This window comes from Sciurus vulgaris (assembly GCF_902686455.1).
Source record: "Sciurus vulgaris genome assembly, chromosome: 1".
Taxonomy (NCBI): Eukaryota; Metazoa; Chordata; class Mammalia; order Rodentia; family Sciuridae; genus Sciurus; species Sciurus vulgaris.
The window spans coordinates 169,078,797-169,104,173 of record NC_136461.1 but is presented as its reverse complement, the minus strand read 5'-3'; the positions used below and the strand labels follow the sequence as shown (position 1 = coordinate 169,104,173).

The 25,377-nt window shown below is 33.5% G+C and overlaps 1 protein-coding gene across 7 annotated transcripts in view; it reads left to right on the top strand.

Annotated features, from left to right (window-relative positions):
- The window catches only part of RAD54B (RAD54 homolog B), a 744,820-nt gene that overhangs the window by 62,751 nt on the left and 656,692 nt on the right, over positions 1–25,377 (top strand). For all 7 annotated transcript variants that reach the window (XM_079116907.1, XM_079116906.1, XM_079116911.1 and 4 more), the window contains 7 exons: positions 2,891–3,076; positions 7,666–7,944; positions 11,003–11,165; positions 14,216–14,441; positions 15,510–15,717; positions 19,965–20,104; positions 21,724–22,014. In XM_079116907.1, the coding sequence (XP_078973033.1) occupies positions 2,891–3,076; positions 7,666–7,944; positions 11,003–11,165; positions 14,216–14,441; positions 15,510–15,717; positions 19,965–20,104; positions 21,724–22,014 (1,493 nt within the window). The remainder of the gene's footprint in view (positions 1–2,890; positions 3,077–7,665; positions 7,945–11,002; positions 11,166–14,215; positions 14,442–15,509; positions 15,718–19,964; positions 20,105–21,723; positions 22,015–25,377) is intronic.

Here is a 25,377-nt window from a genome sequence, read left to right as displayed (position 1 = left end):
TGCTTGCGAGGTGAGGCAGGCACTCTACCAACTGAGCTATATCCCCAGCCCTTGCTTTTGAAGTTTTAATGGTCATAATGCAATGACTAGGACAGTGTTGAACAGAAGTGATCATTCTTATTACTTATATTAGGATATTTCCTTTTTCTCATTTAAATAAATAATACATTTTAAAAAGTTAGAATTTATTTGGTTTTTGTTAAATTGTATTGTTTTGATGGCTTCCCTGGATTAGGTGTGTATTAGGTAGAAGTCATAGTAAAAGACCCTTTGGTAATGTGGCAATTAGATTTTTGTCATCTTCAGCTAGACTAACTTTTGCCTAGTCATTGAAAATATAGTGTACACAAGTTAGGTGAGAAGCAGGAGCTAGGATTCAGTATGAGGGTCTGTATTTCTCATGGCAGGCTTGTTGGTATTTTGTGTCTGATCTATACCTGCCAAGGGGAAAAGAAAGGACATAAGGTCAAACGGGGAAGTTTTGTCAAGTATAGTTTGAATTAACATGCTATAGTATAGTAATTTTGCTTCAGAATATTAAAATACACCATTATTTAGAAAATTATACATTTGTGCCTTCAGTCTATTTTCTGTTTTAATTTGTTTTGTCATTTTAAAATTGAGATATGGCAGAGGGAGGAGGAGTGGCCCTTCCGTCTCCAAGTAAATGGGGAAGAGGGTCTCTGAAACCTTTCAGAAAGCCTTATGTATTTCCTCTGGAACTTGAGAAGCTGGTGTGTGACTCTTGCCAAGAAAGGTTTAAAGCCAGGGGACTGTGCCTGGAAGTGATCCTGATTGCATAAGGATAAAGACCGATGGGTTGAGTGGTGCTTCCTCTGACAGTGGGATGAGGCCCTGTGGATTTACCTGGGAGCTAAATTTGGTGTTGGCAGGAACCAGCTTGATTTCCTCTCCCCAGAGGATGGCCTGGGTTTGTGAAGGGCAGAGGATCTTCAAGTTCTAACTATATTGTATGGGAACAAAGTTATTTAAATAGTTTTAAAATGGGAATCAACAGAAAAATGTAACTTTTTTAGTTTTTGCTTATACCACAGCCAATTTAGAGAGCCTTCGATCGAATATCTAGGAAGTATAGATCCAGGGCATTTGTTCTTTGATTTTTGTACATTATTTAAATAATTTTAAGAAACAGTAATAATTAATTTTCCCCTGCATCACCTCACATCAAATATTAAATTAAGATGTTGAAAATAAATAAAATTTAAATATAAATAAATGTAATAAAAATATTGCTCTTAAATGGTCAGTTTGGTGATTTTTCTTAATTGTATACACCCATGTAACTATCACTTATAACAAGTTCTCTCCTTCTTCTTTCCAATCAGTTCCCTCAACTCCATAAGCAGCAATCACTGGTTTCTTTCTTTTTAAAAAATACTTATGTATTTTAGTTGTTGATGAAACTTTATTTAATTTATATGCAGTGCTGAGAATCAAACCAAGTGCCTCACACACAACTAGGGAAATGCTCCACCATTGAGCTACAACCCCAGCTGCAACCACTGGTTTCTGTAGGTTAGTTTTCATGATGCTGGAGTATTTTCTGTGTTAGACTGTATGTTTCCATATAGTGATACTGGAAGTGTTTTTGAGAGAAAAACATAGATTTTTGTAAGAAAACACTTTTTTATTTCCTGATCCTGTACTACTAAATTCTCAAACTGATTACTTTCTAATCAGGAGACAATAGTATTGTTTTTTTTTTTTGGACAATAGTATTTTAATGAAGTTTAGTCTCATTCCTACCTTGCTGTTACATGTGTTCTTATTTGAAAAATATTTCATAGTACATGATCCATCAATTCTACTTTTAGATGTATAATAAATGATTTCCAAAAAGAAATTAGTATTTTACACTCCCACATTCACTTCAGTAATATTCACAGTAACCAAGATATGCAATCAAACTAAGTGTCCATCAGTAGATCAATGGATAAAGAAAATGTGGTATATACACAATGGAACGCTATTCAGCCTTTCAAAAGAAGGAAAACCATAGACTGGGAATTTAGCAAGTGCAAGACCTTAGGCTGATCCCCAGCTCCTAAATAAATAAACATCCTGTCATTTGGGACTGCATAAATGAACCTAGAGGACATTTTGCTGACTAAGTGAAGAACAGGAAGACAATTACAGATGATCCACATATGGAATCAAAAATATAATAATAAAATTTATGGAGAATAGAGGGATGGGGTAGGGCTGGGAGATTGGTAAGATGTTGGTGAAAAAATACAAATTTCAGTTAAGAAGGAATAAGTTCAGAGATTGTAAAACATGGTGTTTGTAGTTAATAAAAAATACTGTATTCTTGAATAATACTATGAAAGTAAATTTCAAATGTTTTCACTATGAAAAAATGTGAGGTATTCCATATTGTATACAATATATCAAAACAGCATGTTGTATACCATAAATATATACATTTTTGTTAATTACACAATAAGTAAAGAAAAGAAAAATATAGGTTTTTATTTCAGAGTATTACTCTATAATAGTATTATACTTTCCCTCAGCTTATCATGTCACTGTTAATTTAGGTATTTTTCCATGTTATAGACATAGAAATAATAACTTTGTAGAGTTCCAAAATGTTTACAGTGATTATTGCCATTCTACTTCAGTTATGTTTATAAAACTTACCGATGATAAGAAATTTACCTTCATTGTATTCATGGTAATGCTAGCAGCTGACATTTGAACTTTTTAGTTTCTAAAATGCTAACATGAGCATAATCAAATATTCTCATACTATTTAATACAATCTGACTTTCTTGTACCTTTTTTTGTTTGAATGACTTTAATACTTAAACATTGAAGTCATCTCTAATAATGTGGTTTTATTTTTGTTTTATTTTGATTCATTTAGCTCATAAAGAAGTAACAGAGTTCATGGGACAAGAAGAGGAATCTGATAGCCTCATTAAATATTTTAATGTTGTTTGGTGTAAACCTTCAAAGAAAAAACATAAAAAGTGGGAAGGTGATGCTATTCTTATTGTAAAAGGAAGGTCATTTACATTGAAAGATTTGGAAGGCAAAGACATTGGAAGAGGTATTGTGATATTACCTAATGTTTATGAATTGATCTAAAATTTGTGTATGTTTTTGATTATAAAATTAAAATATAATTGGGCTTTATAAAGTTCATACTCATGCCTTAACTGTATATGATACATAAATTATTTCGTATTGATTAGTGATCCTAACAATCTTAGGATCTATGCTGGTTGAATAAACCAAATTCTACTTATGGTTTCATTTTTTTCCAAAGTGATCAGACAATTAATATAGCTATTAATTTTGAGATTAAGCAGTTTATGTTGATATGCTTTTTCCTCCTTTTTTTTTCTTTTTGCAGAATGATTAGTGATTAAAAGGTGTTGATATCAAGAGTTGAATAATACACTTTCAGTGCTATGCAAGAAAATTTCGAGAAACAGAGCAAGGAATAATGGTCAGGCTTGACATAGATTAACACATCTAAATTAGAGGTCACCACCATTTGTATTATAAAATGTTGCCAGTATAACTGGCACTAATACAGGTTAGCCTATACATTCAAAATGCTTAATATTATAGTTTTTTGCCTTGCCTCCTATACAGTTTTGAGTATGGCCAAATTATAAAATTTGTTTTATATGTTAATTCCTTCACTTAAAAATATTGTTTGTAGGGCTAGAGATGTGACTCAGTAGTTAATTGCCCCTGGGTTCAATCCCTGGTACCAAAAAAAAAAAAAAAAAAAAAAAAAAAAAAAATCTGCAGTTTGTAGTTTTTAGTAACTTATGTGTACCACTATGCTAGAAGTAAAGAATTAAAAATTATTTTAATTTATAGTTTACTGGGGGCAATGCAATTAATAATTAGGAAACAATAATTGTTTCAATGAATTTTTATTAGGTGTAGTGAGAACATAAAAGGACCATTTAACTTAACCTAGGACACTTAGGGATAAGCCTTATCAGATTTACTGTTTAAGGAATATATATGGAAGGTAAGTAATTGGGAGGTCATGTGAAAAGGTCTTGTGTAAATGGAAGAGCATGTGCAAAAGTACAGAAGGCATGAAAGAATTGAAACTAGTTCAGGGTTTCAGAAATGTAGTATATAAAGGGCAGTGACAGTGATAAGGTTGAAACTGAACTAAATGATCTGCAACAGAATTTTAATTCATTATAAAAATAGGGGACAGCCACTATGTATACAATATTGTATTTAGTAAATAGAGGACAGAACTCATTTCATGTTGTTAAGGTAGATTGGGGCTAGGTTTTTAGAGAATTTGTTCATGCAGTGGTGTTGCTTTTTTTTTTTTTTAATTCTAAATCTATCTAGAGGTACAATTCTCAAAATTACTCTGGAATATCTTACTCATAAGGATAGTATACATAGTTTTTTGTATGTACAGTTTATAATAAAATGATCTTCCATTTGCAGGTACAAAAATTAAGTTAAACTGGTGGGTTTTTAATCCTGGTTGTACAAGTAGAATCTACTGGGGTGCTTTAAAAATGCTAATGCCTGGGCTCTAACATCTGTGGCTCTAATTTATTTCATGAATAGGTAAAGGGACTGGTCATAGGTATGTTTTAGGTTTGTAGATGATTCAAATATCTAGCCACGTGAACCAGTTGTAAATAATAAAGGGGATTATATTGGTTTTCAAAATAAAACATCTAACTATAGGACTTGGCTTTCCTAATTACAGAATTAATAAGAGTATTAACTGTGAGCTAATTTTGCAAGTTACTACCCATAAACAAGCAGATTTCCTTTGAAATAATTGGATATATGGGATTTAAGTTTGCTATAGGGATAGATGCTAAGAAAACAAAACGGGAACACCAAAATTATTGGTAACTGTGATAAGGCAGTGAGGCTCAATGGCTACTATTATACAATATCCAGCAGGAAAACAAAAATGAATTACAGGGTGGAAAACAAAGGGACAGTTAAGAAAGTCTTCTGAAGAAATCTTTGAAAGGGTCATTACTATGGACCAATATAAAATAAGAAATCCTGGAATTAAAGAATTTTAAAGATGTCCTCAAATTCTTATTTTTGTCTTCCGTTTTCATGTAAAACTAGGATTCTATAAGAATAAAATATAAAACTATAATCTTCATTAATGTGGAGAGGTCAAGACCATTGCTGAATCAGAATGGAGTGAAGGGACATCACTAAGCATATTCAGAACATCAACCAAGTACAGGTTGAGCATTCCATATCAAAATGCTTGGGACCACAGTGCTTCAGATTTTTTTTCCGCCCCCTGGAGTTCTTGTGTAATATCTATGTAAAACTTTACTTTTTCTCTGTGCCTAATCTGAAAACCCAAAATATGAAATATTCCACAATCTGAAACTTTCTTTTATATTTCTATGAACTGTCTTTTATTCATCAGCATGACTAGTGATTTGATTAAATACAAGCTTAATATATTAGGGCTTTTCTGCAAGAATCATGTGCTTCCAGTTGTTCCCTATGGGCTATAAATATTTGTTTAAGCCTCAATTTTCTATTTTAAAATCATAAGGCTTTATTTTAATGGGAAAAATTATTTGTTAAAAAATTTACATCTGTGCCATACACAGAAGTGCCTGTGCCCGCCTGTAATCCCGCAACTTGGGAGGCTGAGGTAGGAATATAGACCAGGTTATAGACCAGCCTCAGCAACTTAGCAAGACCCTGTTTCAAAATAAAATAAAAAGGGGCTTGGTGAAGCTCAGTGGTAGAGCACCCCTGGGTTAAATCCCTGTACTACACACACACACACACACACACACACACACACACACACACACACATTAAATTATTAATTTTTGGGGGGAGGGTGCCAGGGATTGAACTCAGGGGCATTTGACCACTAAGCCACATCCCCAGCCCTATTTTATATTTTATTTAGAGACAGGGTCTCATTGAGTTGCTTAGTGCCTCAATTTTGCTGAGGCTGGCTTTTTTTTTTTAATTAAAATTTTTTTTATTTTTACTGACTGCAGTTTGATTCATTGTAAACAATTGGGGTACAACTTTTCATTTCTGTGGTTGTACACAATGTAGATTCACGCCATTCATGTAATCATAAATATACATAGGGTAAAACGGACTGTTTCATTCTACTATCTTTTCGTCCCCCACCCCCTGCCACCCCCTTTTCCTCTACAGCATCCAAAGTTCTTTCATTCTTCTCTTCCCTCCACCCCCCTCATTATATTTCATTATTCACTTATCAGAGAAAACATTCGGCCTTTGGTTTTTTGGGCTTGGCCTATTTCACTTAGCATGATATTTTCCAACTTCATCCATTTACTGGCAAATGCTATACTTTTATTCTTCTTTATGGATGAGTAATATTCCATTGTGCATATATACCACAGTTGCTTTATCCAGTCATCAGTTGTAGGGCATTTCAGTTGATTCCACGAATTTAGCTATTGTGAGTTGAGCTGCTATAAACATTGATGCGGCCGCATCACTGTAGTATGCTGATTTTAAGTCCTTTGGGTATAAACTGAGGACTGGGATAGCTGGGTCAAAAGCACAATCTTGAAACTTTTTGAGCATCATGTAAGTGCTCTAAAGATTTTGGATTTTGGACTTTTTCATATTTAGGATTTTTAAGTTAGAGATATACAACCAGTAAAGTCTTCCTACATAAGAACGTTAAAATTAAAACATCCTTTATCATAAATAATTAAAAAATATGTTAATTAAAATTGAAAAAATATTAAGAAATAAAATCTAAAAAAACTGGTATTGATAATAAATTTAAGACTCGTTTAAATGGGGCAAATTGTAATTTTCAACTACTTAATGAGTCATTTTTTGAAATATGACAGCCTATTAATATTTTTTAGAAACTTAAGAGCAGTTTATGATATACACAGTTCCTGCCCTTTGAGATGGCACAATAACTATGCATTTTATATTTTAACTCACTTAATAGGCAAGTATGAGAGTCTAAAATTCCATCTGACTAGTTAATGAGCTCATTTCCATCAGACTTGCTGAATTATTCATATTTATATTCCATCAGCACCATACACATGGCAACACTTAAATATTCATTAAATTAATAGTAATTCAAACAATATTATAAAATATATCACTTTATAATTAAAGAGCTAGAACTTGTATTATCAGGAGCTTCTTGCCACAACTGTATTTTAACTTAGCTGTCTCAATACAGTACTAGTTGTGGTAGCCATTACTTTTATTGCTATTTCTTCACATGGCCAGCTGTTTCTAATTAGAAATAGATATCATAGTTTCTTTCTAGTTTCTTCACGAAAATAGAGGGTCATGTAGCCTGTTACACTACTTTCTTGGCTTGAGTTTTTTTCAAACCAAAGATGGCAAGACTATAAAGAGTACAATAGGCTTATTTTCAATTAAAAAAACAAACAAACTTGTTTTTGTTACAGCATGGCTAACTTTTATAGTTGTATTATCATTTCTTCTGACTTTTGGGTTTTTTTCCTAAGGAAAATAAAAAATTACGTTTCATTTGGACTAACATGTTATACACGGTTATTTACGTGCAGAGTTTTCATCCTGTACTGTTATGGAAAGGTGACTATAGTATCACTGTCATCTTAGAATGTTAGTTCAATTAATTTGTTTTTCTTTCTCAACCTAAAGGCATTGGATATAAATTCAAAGAGCTTGAAAAGATCGAAGAGGGCCAAACACTGATGATTGCAGGAAAAGAAATAGAAATCATGGGGATAATTCCTCCGGATGACTTCAACAGTGGCAGGTGTTTTCAGCTTGGAGGAGGAAGTCCTGCTACCCCAAGTTCTCAAGCTGCCAGAAAGTGCTTTTCTAACCCTTTCAAGAGTGTTTGTAAACCAAGTTCAAAGGAAAATAGACAAAATGGTTCCCAAAATTGCAAACCACGCCATGATCCACATGCACCAAGTGAGATTTTAAAAATAATTTGAATATCCTATTTTTATTGTCAAAAGATTTTGATATGCAAATTAAAGTTTTAAATTTTGTTTTATAATTTTCAGGTGAAATACATATTTTTCTTGATATATGCAATCTTACATAAGGGATAATGTTAAAGTCAACAAGAACTTGGGAATTATTTAATATGTAAATTTATAATCCAGAAATAATCAAAATATTAACATATGTTGAAGAAAAATATCTAAATCGTAGATGTGTACATACACAAAAGTATAATTTTTAATGAAATCAGACTTCTGTAGGAAGGAGAAAAATTAGTAAATTTATAAATCAGAATTATGATTACACTTATGCTTTGAATAGCATATACTTGGATTATGTCTTAATGTATGAAAACGTTGAATGGTGGGATGCTATGCAAAGAATTCAAATTTTACCTGTAAAAGTTCAGTTTAATTCAGTTAATTTTCACATTAATTAATTTTTAAAAATTTGCATTACAAAGGAAGCCTAGCCTGTTTCTGATTATTCTTTTACTTGATTATTTCACTGAACCAGTATTTCTTGATTGCCTTTTATGCTTTGGGTCTAGAAAACTTATCACAGAACTTCTCATATGGTGAGGACAAGTAAATTTGGATAAAAGTATAGTAAATATAGAAAGTTGGGGAAAGAATAGGTTTTTTTCATAATTGTAGCAAAATGAAAGTATGCCAAGTATTAATTTTCCTTGTTGTAACTATTATGAAAACATAAGTTTTGAGATAAAGTAGCCTTGAGATCATATCCCTTCAAGTGACATCTGAGGAAACTGAGATCCAGAAAGAGGAACTGACTTACCTAAATTCAGCAACAACTGGCATAATTGGGACAAAACTCCACAATTAAAAATTTCTATTTCTATATTAACTTTAATCCTAAAGACTTGGTTGAAATATGGTGAGTGAACTTTATTAAAGACATGAGTTAGAAACACAGTTTTGCCACTGACCTAACTGGTTCTTGATCTCTTGGGATAGTCACTTTCCTCACTAATATTTTGCTTCCTTATGTGTAAAATGTGGATCCTAATAAATGATATAGGGATTTAAACGGTCTAGTATGTATTACTTTGTCCAATAAATATTTGTTAAGAAATTTTATTGTGACATTTATGCATGTATATGAAGTGTATGTATGTGCATGCTTATGAGTACAATTGTATTTGTACACATGAAAGCACTTTGTGTAAATGGTTGATTATTCTTGTTTATTTATTTTACCATGCCAAGGATAGAATTAGGTTGTCATGCCCAAGAGATTTTTGTTAAGCATTAAATGATGACCACTCATCTTGTGAAGATAAAGGGGCATCTTAAACTACTATTCCATTATTATGACTGTTTATTTATTTATTTTTTTTCTTAAAGATGGGACTTTTGTTAGATGATAGGTCTTTTTGTTATGATCCTCTGGTCCTTCTTGGTGGAGCAGTGTGTGATTTTCATCTCTACCCTCTTTCCTTCCTGGTCCTTTTTCAAAGATACTGGTGGATGGGAAGAATGGGGCCATTTCTTGGTTAGAAATCCACAAGGAGTATGCTCTTGGTTTGCTTTGGAGATATATAGGAAGACCAATGGCTAAACTATCCATTTTTTACTTTCTAATCCCTTACCTAGTAGGAATTGACCCCAAAGATGAAAGCATTTTCAGTTACTCAGAAACCTGGGAAGTTGCATAGAAAATTTGTGCTCTGGGTGATTTCTAATGGTAAACATGGTCAAAATTCATTTTGATGTGGCTGTATATTTCCACATCAATGGATATTTATTTAATTTACTGGAACCTATTTCTTCCTTTCTTTCTCTCTTTATTTTTTGGTATCAGAAATTGAACCTAGGGACATTTAACTACTGAGTCACATCCCTAACCTATTTAATTTTTTGTTTTGAGACAGGGTTTCTGAGGGTCTTACTAAGTTGCTGAAGCTGGCTTTGAATTCGTTATCTTCCCACCTCAGTCTCCTGAATTGCTGGGAGTATAGGTGTGCTCCATCATGCCTGTCTCTCCCCTTCTCATCTCCTTTTTATTTTTTAGATCTAATTGTTTTTAGCCATGATGTAAGCATGCAAATATAACCCCCAAATAAGTTTGATGGTTTTATTATCTTATTCAGATTTATCAGTTGAGACTTGCCTTATAGTTTTATTTGATTTTGCCTTTATGATGGTATTTTAGTAAAACTTTTAAACTGTGTCAGCATATTTCTAGAGAATTACTTTTTTTCCCTTCTGGTACTGGGGATTGAACCCAGGCATACTCTACCACTGAGTTACACCCCCAGACTTTTATGGTTTTCATTTCATGACAAGATCTCACTAAGTTGCCCAAGCTGGCCTTGAACTTGTTATCCTCCTGTCTCAGCCTCCCTAGTCACTGGAATTATAGGCATATACCACCGTGTAGAGAGAATTGCATTATTATTCAATTGTTTATTTCATGTGACTTTGCAAAGGCTCATGAATTTGACATTCGTGAATGTAATCATTAATTTTAAGCCAATAATGATAGCTTAATAATGAAAGATTTATGATTCTTTCCTATTTCTGATAATAGGGATAATGGTTATTGTTAGTATATATAGGACTGAAAATAAAGAAAGCCTTTATGTTAAGTTTAGGCATTCTTCAGAATTTGCATCCATAAGCATTGGCAAATGCATCTTGCAAAATTCCAACTCGTGCTTTCGGGTGGATACAGTTCTCTGCTCTGAATACTGAGCTAGTGAATGTTGTGACTTACCAAGTTTCTTATTAGACAGTAGTGAATTGTAGTGGTTTTGAAGCACTCCAGAACATATGAAGTTTGGGAAGCTTTGTAATTCTTTGCATGAAATCATATAGTGGTAAGGCATGAGAGTTTCTTTTTTATTTTATATGTTTGCTTAGCATTAGTATTACTAAATTTCATGTTTTTTCCATAAATGATGGCAAGAGTTCTATCTTAGAAATAATGAAAACAAGATAGTGTAGTTACTGACAAAGTGAACTTACATTTATAATTATACTTTTACCTTTCTTTTAAGATTCCCTTGTTATGCCGCGACCAGACAAGAATCACCAGTGGATGTTCAATAAGAACCATTTCCCTCTTGTAGATGTAGTGATAGATCCTCACCTTGTTTATCATCTTCGCCCACACCAGAAAGAAGGAATCAAATTTCTTTATGAAACTGTAATGGGAATGAGGTAGGAAAAGAAATCATATGTTTAGTCTAATTTGAGTTTTGATATACCCTGTAACATAAAAATGCTTTTCTAAGAATAACTTGATATGATGAGTCTAAAGGGCAGACTTCGAATTTTAGTTGGCAGGAAAGGTAAGTGATACTTAATGTGGGTATTTATTACAAAAGTGGTTCTTGATGGATGCCATGTGCCAGAAACCTTGCTAGGAGGTAGTCATATGGGAGTTAGGACCATGGTCCTTACTCTTAAGTAGTTCTTAAAATATTTTACTAAACAAATACTGTCAACATTAAAGTGATACAATAAAAGCTTGCTACTCGTATAATTAGGGGTTGGGGAGCAAACAGAAGAAACTCTTAATTTTGTTTAGGAGAATTTTGGAAAAAGATTTTCTACTATTTCACCTCTATTTCTAAAAAAGGGGAAAAAGGAGCCCCTCTCCCTTTGAAGTTTTTCTTATTAAGCAATGGTAGTATCCTTAAAGTTATAAGACACACACCCACAGAGCAGACAGAAGAAGGAAGAGAATCAAAGGCCCCCCCAAATTAAATACTCCAAACATCTTGGAATATTTCTTTTTTTGTTTTGTTTTTAAATGCAAAGGACTTTGATTTTTATATTTGTCATTTAAAGGTAAATGTAACTTTTCCCCAGCTATAAGAACCCCTTGAATGATAAAGAAATACTGTCTCTCAGAAACTTTTAGCTAGACTAAAGTTCTGTCTCAAATCTCCTCCTCCTTTTGGAGATCTTATCTTAGTTGTCCAAAGAATCTTCTTTGATTTCTTCTCTTTTACCTTCTGATCTAATCAAGCCTGAACTTAAAAAAAATTTTATTAGAGCTTCATAGTTATATGTAGAAGCTGGGTTCATTCTGACAAACTCATACATGCATGGAATTCAAACTCAGTTCATGTCACCACCTCCTTTCCCTCCTGTCCTCTCTCCCCTGTTCCATTCTGCTTCTTCTACTCTACTAGACTTTCTTTTGTTCTTCTACTAATTTGTATGTGATTGTTTTTTTCTACCAATGCATAAAGATGAAGTTCCCTGTTGTATATTTATATATGCACATAACATGACTTTTAAGAATTCATTCTGTTACCTCCCCTCACCCATCCTCCTACTGTCTCTTGATCTCCTTTCTTCTATGTTACTCATCTTTCCTTTAAGTTATCCTGTCCTTCCCTCCCCCTTTCCTTTATTTTACTCTAATTTCTGCATATGAGAAAATATTTGACCTTTGGTTTCTGAGCTTAAGCCTGAAATTTTAATTATTTTAGCATCCTAAATATTATTTGATTTCTAGCTTTTTCTGGCATCTCATGTAGCAGCCCATAGTAAATGACATCATAAAAACATAGTAGCTTGTCTGGACTATTATAGTAACTCTTGAGTATCTGCTTCTGATTCTTCTCAAATCTAATCTTCATATGGCTACCAGCTTGAGTTTTCTGAAAAACAATTATAAATGTATCATTCCCTTACTTAGAATTATTTATTGAGTCCAAGAATTTTAAGCAATGTGTCCTAATATCTGATTCTTACTCCATTGATGGTATGTGGGATCATTTGGTGGTGATAAACGGGCAAGATTTAAATTAAAAAAATTTTAATAGTAGTATATTTCATTAATGAATTACTAGAAAAAGTAGCACTTTAAATTTTGAGTTTCACAGATAAAGTATACTTAGAATTTTTTTTCAAATAAATTTGTTAAAAGTGATTTTACTTAAAGGAAAATAACATAGTAGTATATATATGGCAAAAAATAATGATGGTCATCATGAAGGACTGATATTTGGGAAATACTGATGTACAAGTACAGTCTAAGCTCTAGAGTACATATCATCTTTTGTCTTTTACATACTTAGCCAGCTTTGTATCTCTGTATTTTCTCTCTTGGAATTCAGTTCAAGAACCAACTATATTAAATTGATGATTGAGTATAGTAAATTTCTGTTTACTCTTTAAAATTCTTTGCAAGGTACATCTTCTCTGTGAAGATTTCCTGCTCCCTTTTCTCCCACCTTGAAAGGTGGATTTCTGTTTTTTTCTGCTATCATTATTCATGTCTCATTTGATAAACATTGGCCAGTTGCTTATCTAAAATAATAATGGTGATTTTCATTCATGTTTGAAATGGAAAGCATATATAAAATTATTCATTGGTTCTTATTTCTACTAATAAGAAATATCATTAACTAATAAACTATATTTATAATTCTGGTAATATCCTTAATTTCCTTGGACTTTGTAACTTTTAAAAAATATAAAGTTGTATAAAATATATGATTTTATTATTAAATTGTATTGATTTAGTAGACCAGAAGGATAGCATACTTTTATTAATTTATGTTGATTTGATCAAGTATTTAGTAGTTTTTTAAAATAGTATTTAGAGCTATTTTGGTGGAGGATTTCATTTTCTGCCAGTGATGAATTATTTTTCTAAAATAAATTTCTTTATTTTTAATAAATGCAGCTCAGTAGATCTTGCTGATACAATATTTTTAATTGTTTTGATATCTAATGCAGAAACTGATGAAAATTGCTCAACTGTAGTGATGAAAAACAATTATAGTTAAATTTTCCAAATGTAGATATAAAATTGGGATTCATTTCTAGACTCCAAATATGTACATATAAACAGTAACTGATGTTTTAGATTTAGCTCCTAATTTCAGATTATGTTTTGGTAATTTGGTTAAAAATATGTAAAGGATATAATTATCAAAAATGCAAAAGAGATGTGTTGTAAATAAGCCGAATGAAAAACCATAGAGCTGGGTGTGGTGGTCTGTGTCTGTTGTCCAAGCTATTCTGGAGACTAAAGAGGGAGGACTGCTTGAGACCAGAAGTTTGAGAATAGCCTGGACAACATAGTGAAACTCCTCCATCTTTACAAAGAAAAAAAAAAAAAAAAAAAAGGAGAAGAAACACTGGGAGATTCTTCATAATTACAAAACATCAGTTTCTGGGTTTTGATGATTTGGAGAATATAAAATATTTTCTGTAATTATTAAAAAAAAGTAAATTATTTCTAACAGAATGAATGGCAGATGTGGAGCTATTCTTGCTGATGAAATGGGTTTAGGGAAAACGTTGCAGTGTATTTCGCTCATCTGGACCCTACAGTGTCAGGGACCCTACGGAGGAAAGCCAGTGATAAAGAAGACACTTATTGTCACACCTGGAAGCTTGGTGAATAATTGGAGAAAAGAATTTCAAAAATGGCTAGGAAGTGAAAGGATTAAAGTATTTACTGTTGATCAGGTAAGAGATTTTTAAAAGTTTAGTCTTAGTCATTCTTTATTTATTGATTTTTTTAAAATATGATGCACTTCACGAATTTGCATGTCATCCTTGCTCAGGGGCCTTGCTAATCTTCTCTGTATTGTTCCAATTTTAGTATATGTGCTGCCAAAGTGAGCACTTAGTCATTCTTTAAATCTCTAGCTTTTCAAATCACTAATTCAGTTTTTATCTCTTTATGATGCAATATTTCAAGTATAACTTCCCAAAATCTTTGCACAGAAATGGAGTCTTCACTTACATTTTGATTTTGAGTTGTCAGGGACTGAATGTTTATCCCTGCCAAATCTGTATGTTGAATCCTTAATCTCAATCTGAAGATGCTCCTTGACTTGCTATGGGGTTATATAATATCATGAATCAAAAATGCTTTCAATACATGCAACATGTTTGACTATTTCACCCTATCTTACCTTAAGCATGCTCAGAACTCTTAAACTGGCCTAGTGTTAGGCAAAATTATCTAATAAAAAGCCTGTTTTACAATAAAATGTTGAATATCTCATGTGATATATTGAATCATGAAAATAAGAAACAGAATGATTGTGTGGGGATGCTTTTGCACCACTGTAAAGTAAGAAAATTGCAAGTCAGTCATCATCAATCAGGGACCTTCTCAGAAGGTGGGGCCTTTGGGACGTAATTAAGCCTAGCTTAGATCATGAGAGGGCAGAGTCCCATGATAGAATTAGTGCTTTGTAAGAAAAAGAAAAGACATCAGAACTTTCCCTCTCTACCATGTGAGGATATAGCGAGAAGGCTTCCATCTGCAAGTCAGGAAGAGGGCCTTCACTTATTGTGTTGGCACCCTGATCTCAGACTTCCTAACCCCCAGAACTATGAGAAATAAGTGGCTATTGTTTAAGCTACCTAATCTGTGGTCTTTTATTACCACAACCTGAGCTGATAGTGACAGAAAAAGTTAACATGTTCTAGTAGGTGATAAATAACGGTAAGAAATACGCTACTTAAATTTGATTTCACAAAGTTTCTGCTCATAGTTTGTTAAATATTATCCTTTTTCTTTAGGACCACAAAGTTGATGAATTTATCAAATCTACATTTTATTCTGTTCTTATCATCAGTTATGAAATGTTACTTCGTTCCTTGGATCAAATTAAGAATGTAAAATTTGATCTTCTAATCTGTGATGAGGGGCATCGTTTGAAGAACAGTGCCATTAAGACAACTACAGCCCTCATTAGCCTGTCTTGTGAGAAAAGAATAATTTTAACTGGTCAGTATTCATTTCTGGGAAGACATGATGGAATTTTTGCCTAGTGAACATGTAAGATTTATAATCTGATGTTTGGTATCCAAAGAACTGGTTGTGTTGAGTGGAATTCATACTAATAAACCCCTGTTAATTAAACCTTGGTAGGATTCTGATTCTTTAAACCCTTTTGTGACTTTTCTGCAGCCCTGATTTTGAGGATTTTTGAGGAGTAAACACAATGGTACCATAGTAAAGATATAAGAGATGGAGGGCTGGGGAAGTAGCTCAGTGGTAGAATGCCCACCTAGCATGGTGAAGACCTGGGTTTGATCCCAGCACTGTAATAAAAATAAAATAATAAAAATAAAAAACTAAAATCCAAACCATAGACCAGTAGTTCACAAAAAAGAAACATAAAGGAATATAGGATGTGGGGCTAGATTGCCTGTGCTTATTTCTGAGTCAACTGTGACATTTACAGCTATGCTACTTGGGCAAATTATTTAACTTCTCTGTGTCCTAGTTTCCTTATGCAATGAAACATGGGTATAGTATCATCCAATATATAGAGTTATTCTGAGGGTTGAGCTATTCTATGTAAAATTCTTGGGACTATTTGACATGGTAAACATTTAATATCAAGGTCCACCCCCCAGTACTGGGGATCAAACCCAGGGCCTTGCACATGCTAGACAAGTGCTCTACCACTGAGCTCCATCCCCAGCCCACTGTACCAAGCATTTTATATGTCTGTGCTACATGAGCATGGCATATTTGCTGGCCAAACTTCTGGCCCAGATGGTCTGGAAAGGTGTGATAAACTATGTGTAAATATAAGAATTCTTTTTTACACAGTTCTTTTAAGCTTAAGGCCTAGAGTCAAGTCTGAATTGCTTAGCATAACTTTTGTTTCATACCTCACCTTGGTCTTGGGTCATCCCTCAGGTTTGCCCCTCTGGCAGCAGCAGAAGGAAGAGAATTGTATTCATCTCTATACTTAAAAACCCTCTGTTTTCTACTTGAGACTCCATTTCCCTACTGTCTTCAGCCTTCACTCAGGTTTGCCCCTCTGGCAGCAGCAGAAGGAAGAGAATTGTATTCATCCTTATACTTAAAAACCCTCTGTTTTCTACTTGAGACTCCATTTCCCTACTGTCTTCAGCCTTTCTGGCAGGAACGGGCAGGGCATGATTTTTCCCTTCCCTCCCCTCCCCTCCCCTCCCCTCCCTTCCCGATTGAACCTGGGGTGCTTTACCAGTGAGGTGCAAGGTCTTGCTCAGTCACATAGGTCCTCTCTTAAGTTGATGAGACTGGCCTTGAACTTGCCATCCTTCCCTCCCAAGTCTCTGGAATTACAGGGGTGTGCCACCATTCCTGGTTTTTTTTTTTTTTTTTTTTTTTTCCGGGGTGAGGGGTGATTAAATTTATTCAGACTTTTGTCTTTCATTCCATATTCACTCATTTTAAGATAGGATGTGTGTGTGTGTGTATTGTTGTGCTGGGTATTGAACCCAGAGCTTTGAGCATGCTAGGCAAGTGTTCTTTTTTTTTTTTTTTTGGGGTGCTGGGGATCAAACACAGGGCTTTGTGCTTACAAGGCAAGCACTCTACCGACTGAGCTATCTCCCCAGCCCCGCAAGTGTTCTTTTTCATTGAGCTACATCCCAGCTCCATGATTGTTCTTACTATATCATGAGATCTTTTATGTACTTTTTTATCCTTTGTGTACTCTTTATGCCTGTCAGAGCTCTTCTTCGAAGTCAAAATGAAAAAGAAGAAGTGTGAATAACTGCTTGTTCCTTTTTTCTAAATCCTTAGGGTAGAAGTATTTCCCAAAGCAACAAAGAAAATTCCTCCTATTCTTTTTGACTTTGGGTGAGGAGGGAACTTATCTTGAAGTAACTCATAGTCATTTGACATCCAGTTTGTGTAGAAATATTGTATTAATCATTATCAGAGGTGATTTTTAAAACTTTTTTTAAAAAATAATTTTGAAGCCTGGTGCAGTGGCCTGTACCTGTAATTCTAGTGACTCAGGAGGCTAAGGCAGGAGGATGGCAAATTTGAGGCCACCCTCAGCTATTTAGTGAGCCTTTTTAGCTACTTGGTGAGATCCTGTTTCAAAATAAAAAATAAAGAAGGGCTGGGGTTGTAGCTCAATGATAAAATGCCTCTGGTTTCAACCTCATCACCAAAAAGAAAAAATAAAATTAAGAAATGTTAAATGATCTTTTTATTTTTTGAATTTAGTCACATGTCACTTAAAGATGAAAAAGATAAAAAAGATTGACATAAAATATCATAGTTACTTCTTTCCTCAAGATTTAGTAGGACTTGCTTTCTCCACCTTGCTTTTCACACTCTCTCTAGTGTGCACCCTTTCTCTTTTCCTCTTTCCTCTCATTTTCTCTCTTACCCTGCAGGGAGACACTCTGTTTGCTTAATAAACTCCCTTATGTGATTTAAAAAAAAAAAAAAAAAGATTTAGTAGATGCTCAACAAATGTTTGATAATAATAGTGATATGGAAACCAGAGAACATAAAGCCTGGTATTGGATCTTTATAAAATGTTATTTTTAAAGGAGAAAAGGAAATGGGGAACAGAAAACTTCATCTATGTGATTTTCCTGTCTTTGGCTGTTATAAGCAATTGAGTTGACTCTTCATTCTTAATTCCCAAAGCCACAGTTCAAACTTCTGGACTAGCCTTTGATCTTGATATCGTTGGGACTGGAAAAGCAATGGAAAAAGACTTAGCTGAATTTAACTGTGTTGTGTTAGAAGAGAAAAACAGATTATTCTTATTGCTCAAGATGGGGTCAATATTGCTTATCTAAAGAGTAGTTGCAGCTATGAAATAAAAAAGATTGGCACTAGAAATGAGGAATAAAAGAAATAAAAAGGAGGAGTGAGAAATGAAGGGTTATTGAAAAGTATTGAAGGTCAGGAGTAAAAATAAGATCTTTCCCTACTTGAAAATTAGATAATTTTCTTTAGTAAAGATGGACAGTTTTATTAATATTTTTAATTATGAACAAATACTAATTTGACAAGCATTCCAAATTAAATTTAGTCTTTTCAGTAAAATAAAATTGATTCTGGGACTTCATTCAAAAGGAACATCCTGGTGGTGTAGTGAGATAGTTTTATTTGAGTGGTAGCATTGTCTTCTGTATCCTTACTTGTGAGTCTTACATTGTTTCTGCTCTCCTGTCCTTGTCACCTCAACCCCCTGAGCTCTGAATTTGGGTAAAAACTAACACTACTAACCTCTTCAAATTAGAAGTACTCATTTGATTTTTATATACTTAGATTTGCCTGAATGAATTCTTTGCTTATAGATATTGCTTCCAGGCAGGATATATTGCTCTCAAGGTGATTGGTTCCTTGTTAAATTATGTGTCTGTATTGAGTATGTACAGTGCTATGTAAATGATGGGTGCTTAATAATTAAGAATAAAATGAGCCAGGCGCTGTGACGCATACCTATAATCCCAGCAGCTGAGGAGTCTGAGGCAGAAGGATCGTGAGTTCAAAGCCAGCCTCAGCAAAAGCAAGGCACTAAGCAACTCAGTGAGACCCTCCCTCTAAATAAAATACAAAATAGGGCTGGGGATGTGACTTAGTAGTCAAGTGCCTGAGTACAATCCCCAGTACCCCTGCCACCCCCCCCAATACAAAAGAATAAAATGAAAGAAATTTTGGTTTTGTTCCCTGATATTATCTATTCCAGTGGAAAACATTCAGTTAGTATTGACTGGAAAATGGATAGGATTCAGATTGGCTTGTAGAGGTGTATTAGTTTGCTAGGGTTGCCGTAACAAAATACCACAGATTGGTTAGCTTAAACAACAGCTACTTATTTTCCTACAGTTCTTGAGACTGGAGGTCCATGTCTAGGCAGCATTCTGTTTGGATTGGCTGGTTTGATCCTTACATCCCAAGCAGCTCCTCTTATTATCCCCACTTTATAGATTATAAACTAGTGTAAGCAACTTGCTCAGGGCCACTTAGGGATGAAGAGATGCAGGTAGGATTTGAACCTAAATAGTCAGACTCCAAAGCCTGTACTCAGCTACTATGCTGTTAAAACTGGAGTTCAAAATTTATGTGATTATTTATATTTTTAACTTGATTTGACTACTCTTTCTTAGTTTTAAGAAATTTGCTTGTGTTTATTTATTCCTCTTAGGGAAGAGAGTACAAATTTCTTTAAAGATCTTGATTATAAAACAAATGACCTTCTTATCACTTTTATCTCATCTTAGGTACTCCAGTTCAGAATGATCTGCAAGAATTTTTTGCATTAATTGATTTTGTAAATCCTGGAATATTAGGTTCTTTGTCATCTTATAGGAAAATATATGAAGAACCCATCATTATGTCGAGAGAACCTTCTGCTTCTGAGGTATAATTTATTTTAACAAATAAAAAGAACTGCATGCAAACAGGCATAGTGGTACACACTTCTAATTCCTCAGCTACTTGGGGCTTAGGCAGGAGGATCATTTAAAAGTAGGAGTTCGAGGCTAGCCTGGGTAACATAGTGATACCTCTGGGAAAAGTAAAAATAAATAAATTAAAATTAAAAAATGGTGTATATATATATATTGTATATATCTTGTGATCTGGTAATGCTATTTTAAGAACTTATAAAGCAATAGCAAAGGTTTGATGAAACATTCTCCCGTAGGGTAACAAATTGGAAATATACTAAAAGAAACTAAAAGGAAACAAACATTTCAAAAGATAGGAAAATGGTTAAATTATGGTTTATATGTTATATAGACACTTTATTTCATTGTCTCTACCATACCACCAATTGTAGGATATATATTATTATTTTATGGATCCTAAGGAAAACATACTATCAGTTGAAATTGTTAGAAGTCATTGATTGTAAAAAACACCCTATTTCAGGAAGTTAAAAGTGTGAAAATAATATTCTATTTCAGAATTCATAAAGCATAGTAATTTTTCAATAAATATTCATTGAACATGTTCCATGAACCAAAAACTATACAAAATAATAGTTTGTGTGTGTGTATGTGATGCTATGATTTGAACTCATGGCTTTGCACATGCTAAGCAAGTGCTCTACCACTGAGCTACACCCCCAGTCTGGTTTATGTGATTATTTAGTAGCATGGAAAATGTTCATGATCCATTATTTAAAAGTGAAATCATATTCATTGATTTATCCTACATATAACATCATAGGTGGGCCAACGGCTTAATGCTAGACAGTGGGAAATAGACAGTGAGCCAAACTGATTTTTTGTTTGCCTGAAGCTTTGTAGTTTGAGATCCTGTTTTTGTTACAAATAAAAGTTAATCATTGTTTTTAAGTTATTTATGTAGAGAACTAGACTTAGAAGATACATGCAAAAATCTTGATAACAGTGGTTGTTTCTGGTTGGTTAATATTGATTTTAAATTTCTTATTTTTGCATAAATGTAATTTCTTTTCCTTAGCGAATGTATTTTTTTCTTAATAAAAATCAAGCATTGTTTTAAAATACAAGAGAATAATTTCTGAGTCACATAGGAACAAATATATATATGGGATTTATTTTATACTTTCCTGTAAAGTTTCATATGCTCAGGAGGTTCTATATAGGGAATTTGAACATATATTTTATTAATAGTTTTGACTTAAAATATAATATTTAATAAGCAATGTGTAGTGATTTGTAAAGCATCAACAGTGTATTGTGCTAGTAATTTCTTGTAGGCTTAGTTTAGGATCAATACTTGTCAAAATATTTGTTTCCAAGAATTTGCTCTATAAGAAAGGTGTGGTGATGCATTCCTATAATCCCAGCTGCTTGGGAGACTGAGGCAGGAGGATTGCAAGTTTGAGGCCAAACTCTAGAACTTGATGAGACCCTTTCTCAAAATAAAAAGGGCTGGGGATTTAGCTCAGTGATAAGAGTTCAATCCTTCCCATAAAAAAAAGAAAAAATTTTGTGTATCAGCTCTTTGTTGATGGTTTTAAGATTATTTAAATGTACTATTTTTCCATAGGAAGAAAAGAAGTTAGGAGAAAGAAGAGCAGCAGAACTTACCTGCCTTACTGGAGTTTTTATTCTTAGAAGAACCCAGGAAGTTATAAATAAATATCTTCCACCTAAAATAGAGAATGTAGTCTTTTGCCGACCGGGTGCACTACAGATTGAACTTTATCAAAAGCTGTTGAATTCTCAGGCTGTCAGGTTCTGTCTTCAAGGGTTGCTGGAAAATAGTTCTCATCTAATATGCATAGGAGCTCTTAAGAAACTATGCAATCACCCCTGCCTTTTGTTCAACTCTATAAAGGTAAGTAGTGTATGAAACAGTGTCAGGGATATCAGATGAGGGTTCTGTGGTATGTGAGTCCAAGAAGGCAGATTGTACTAATCCCTAAGCTTGCATTTATGGGTTTTTGAAAAGTTCTGCAGACCTTCCACTGTGGCTATGCTATAGAGCTTCTCCAGCTTTCTACTTGTTCCCTGAAGCGTGTCCACGTTCGTAGCTACAGTGGGGACGAGAAGGGTTCAGGCACTGCCTTATAGAGGTTGTGCCCTGTGCCCTTTAGGAACATTTCTAATACTTTGCTGTGGTGTCCTTTCCTATTTTATGTTAATGTAGTCAGCTGTTTTTGTTCGTTGCTAACAATATGAAATTTACCATTAAAATAATTTATTTTTCTCATTATAAAAGTGATACCCAATTCTTGCAGGATATTTGGAAAATTCAGAAAATCACAAAAAGTAAAAATCATCATAAGCTTTCTACACAGAAAAAATCACAATTTTGGTATTAATAATAATAGTAATATTAGGTAGCAGTTATTAAACAAGTCATCATGTACCAATCACTTAAGAGCTTTTCTAGTTTTATTTACTCTTTGTGCAGCTATGTGAAATAAGCACTATTATTATCATCCCTGCCTTTTTTTTTTTTTTTTTTTTTAAAGGAGACACAGTCTCACTGTGTGTCCAGGCCAGTCTCAGAATTCTGGGTTCAAGTGATCTTCCTGCCTCAGTTTCCTGAGCGACTGACCCTAGAGAAATATGCTACTCTCCTTATTTTTTGATGGGAAAATAGGAGCTTAGAGATGTGTATATATCATCTTATTCTAGAAAAACTTAATTTTAATAATATTGTGTTCACTATTTTAAAATTATTTTTTCCACTAATTTGTGATATTTTCACAAATTTAGATACCTTCTACAAGTACAATTTTTTAAATAACTACATAGTTGGCCTTTTGGATATTTAATAAACATAAGGCAGTCTGGAGTATGGTAAGAGTTTTCTATTTTGAAATTAGAATTGAGTATTAGCCCCCACTTTACTGCTTATTAATTCTTTAAACTATCAACAAGTTACATAATCAAGTTACATCTGTGAGCCTTGGATTTCCTATCTGGAAAACAGAGCCAATGAAAGCTGATGATATTCTTGTGACAATTGGGTAAGAAATTATGGAAAAAGCCTAGCAGAATGCCTGGTCATATGTGTTGCACAGTGCTCATTAATAATTATTATTCCTAGTTCACCCTGAACAATTTTTCTTCTTTTAATTTTTTGAACAGTAAAATAAAAAATTTGGTCAAAAAATAACCCACCAAAACAAAAACTATGATAAGGTGCTACATTATGCTTGAAGCCATTAATTATATACTTAGAAAATGGAGTATTCTACCAGAATTCTCCAAGTTTGTTCTACAATGGATTATATTTACCTACTTTATCATAGAAAGTTTATCAGCTTTGTGTAACTTTACAGAAGGCAGCAGGATTATAATTATTAAGTAACTTATAAAGAAACAGATTCTATATACAGTGGTAAAAATTAAACCTTCTGGGCATGAAGCCCAGCAAAATAGAAACTAGAAATTCCTCCTTACGTGGAAGACTTTATGATACCCCAGAATGTACCAGTTGATTTAAAATATCCTTACATGTTCTTGAAGAAAGCAGCAAGGGGCTCTGGGTGTTTCTCCATTGTTGCCATATGGCCACAAATAATGGGCAGAGGATACTACAAGCTTCAAATAGTCATGTCTGAGACTTATTCAGAAAACTCTTTCCTCTAACAACCTAACAAATAAGCATCAATATGAATAAGTAAACTTTAAACAATGGTTTCTTAATATTCCTATTGAAATATTGAAAGATTCCTATTGAAAGATTGTTTCCCAAGTTCAGTCAAAATAATGGATCTCTCTTTAGGAAATGTGAATAACACATGTAACAATTTTAGAACAGCAACAGTATTATAATGCATGATCAAGATTATTGGGTTACATGGAGTCAGGGACATCTTGTGTCCCTGATAGAATCCTGACTGGTAATTCTCTGTAATAGAGGTGATGCATCAGGCTGTGACAGCATAAAGATATTATCCATTAGTTGATTATTAACTAGTGGTATATAGAGCAGTGTTCTGGGAAGCTTTTAAAGCTGTAGTTAGCCAAGCCTCAACACATAGGGATTGATTCAGAATCTCTGGAAATAGGATCCAGGCATGAGGATTTTTATTAAGCTTTCACAAGTCATTCTGATTATGTGGTCCTGGTTAAGAACTTGTGCATTGTGTCCCTTGTATTCTGATCTAATATTCACCAGACAACCTTCTGCTAGGGATTTGTTTTCTCCTTTGGATTTTTTTTTTCCATGGGACAGATGGATAGACCAATTCATTTAAATAGGTGTGTCTCATTTGTAGATCAATAATTTTCTAGAAAATACTGAATTCTAATTTATTCAGTCTCTGAATTTGGTTAGTTTGAATCATTAATTCCTTAGAGCTTAAGCATATTCAGGATTTTCAACATGAAGAGCTGTGGACTAGACCTTGGACCTGTGGTCCTTTGATAACCTCTCCAAGTTGCAGGCATTTTAACAGACCTAAGCTGAGGCAGCTAGCAACCATCTCTTTCCCCTCATATGTATTATTGATATAAATACCTTAGATTTCCAAGTATTTTTAATCCAATCAATTTACTGAAGTATTGCTATATTAGTACTGAGTTCCCAGCATCTTACATTACAGTATTTACTACCCTTGAGGTATTTGTCATTCTATTCAAGAGGGATTACAATACTAATGAAAATATTAGGGAAGTATAATAGTTAACTGTTTAAATAAGCTCAAAGCTGAAATGTACTGGGCAGGAGAGAAAAAAGGCTGTGAATAATTGGGGGAATTTGCATTGGGTCCTTAAGAGAAAATTGGGCAAAAAAAAAAAAAAAAAAAAAATGCATTCCAGATCATGGGTGTAGATTGAATAGAATTTTGAAAACAGTGATATATCTGTTAAATGTGGAAGTAAGGAGACCTGCCAGTTTGGGGAATTAAACCTAAAGCAATTAGTCATTAATAACTTAATCTTATATTTATGTATTCATATGTTAACTATGCTGTCTTGAGGAAGGAATTTCAGAGATGCTGATGATCACTTTGGAATAAAATTATTCTAAAGACTATTAGTAAAATAGGGCCTGCAGGTAGCTCAGTGGTAGAGTACCTGCCTCGTATGTGTGAAGCTCTTGTTCACACAAGAGCTAGCATGCCCTTCCTCCGAAAAGAGACAACTGTTGGTGGAATAAACCAACAATATTATTGTAAGAATAACATTGGGTAAAATTGTAACTTCTTACCAAAAAAAAAAAAAAAAAAGTAAGGTTTAG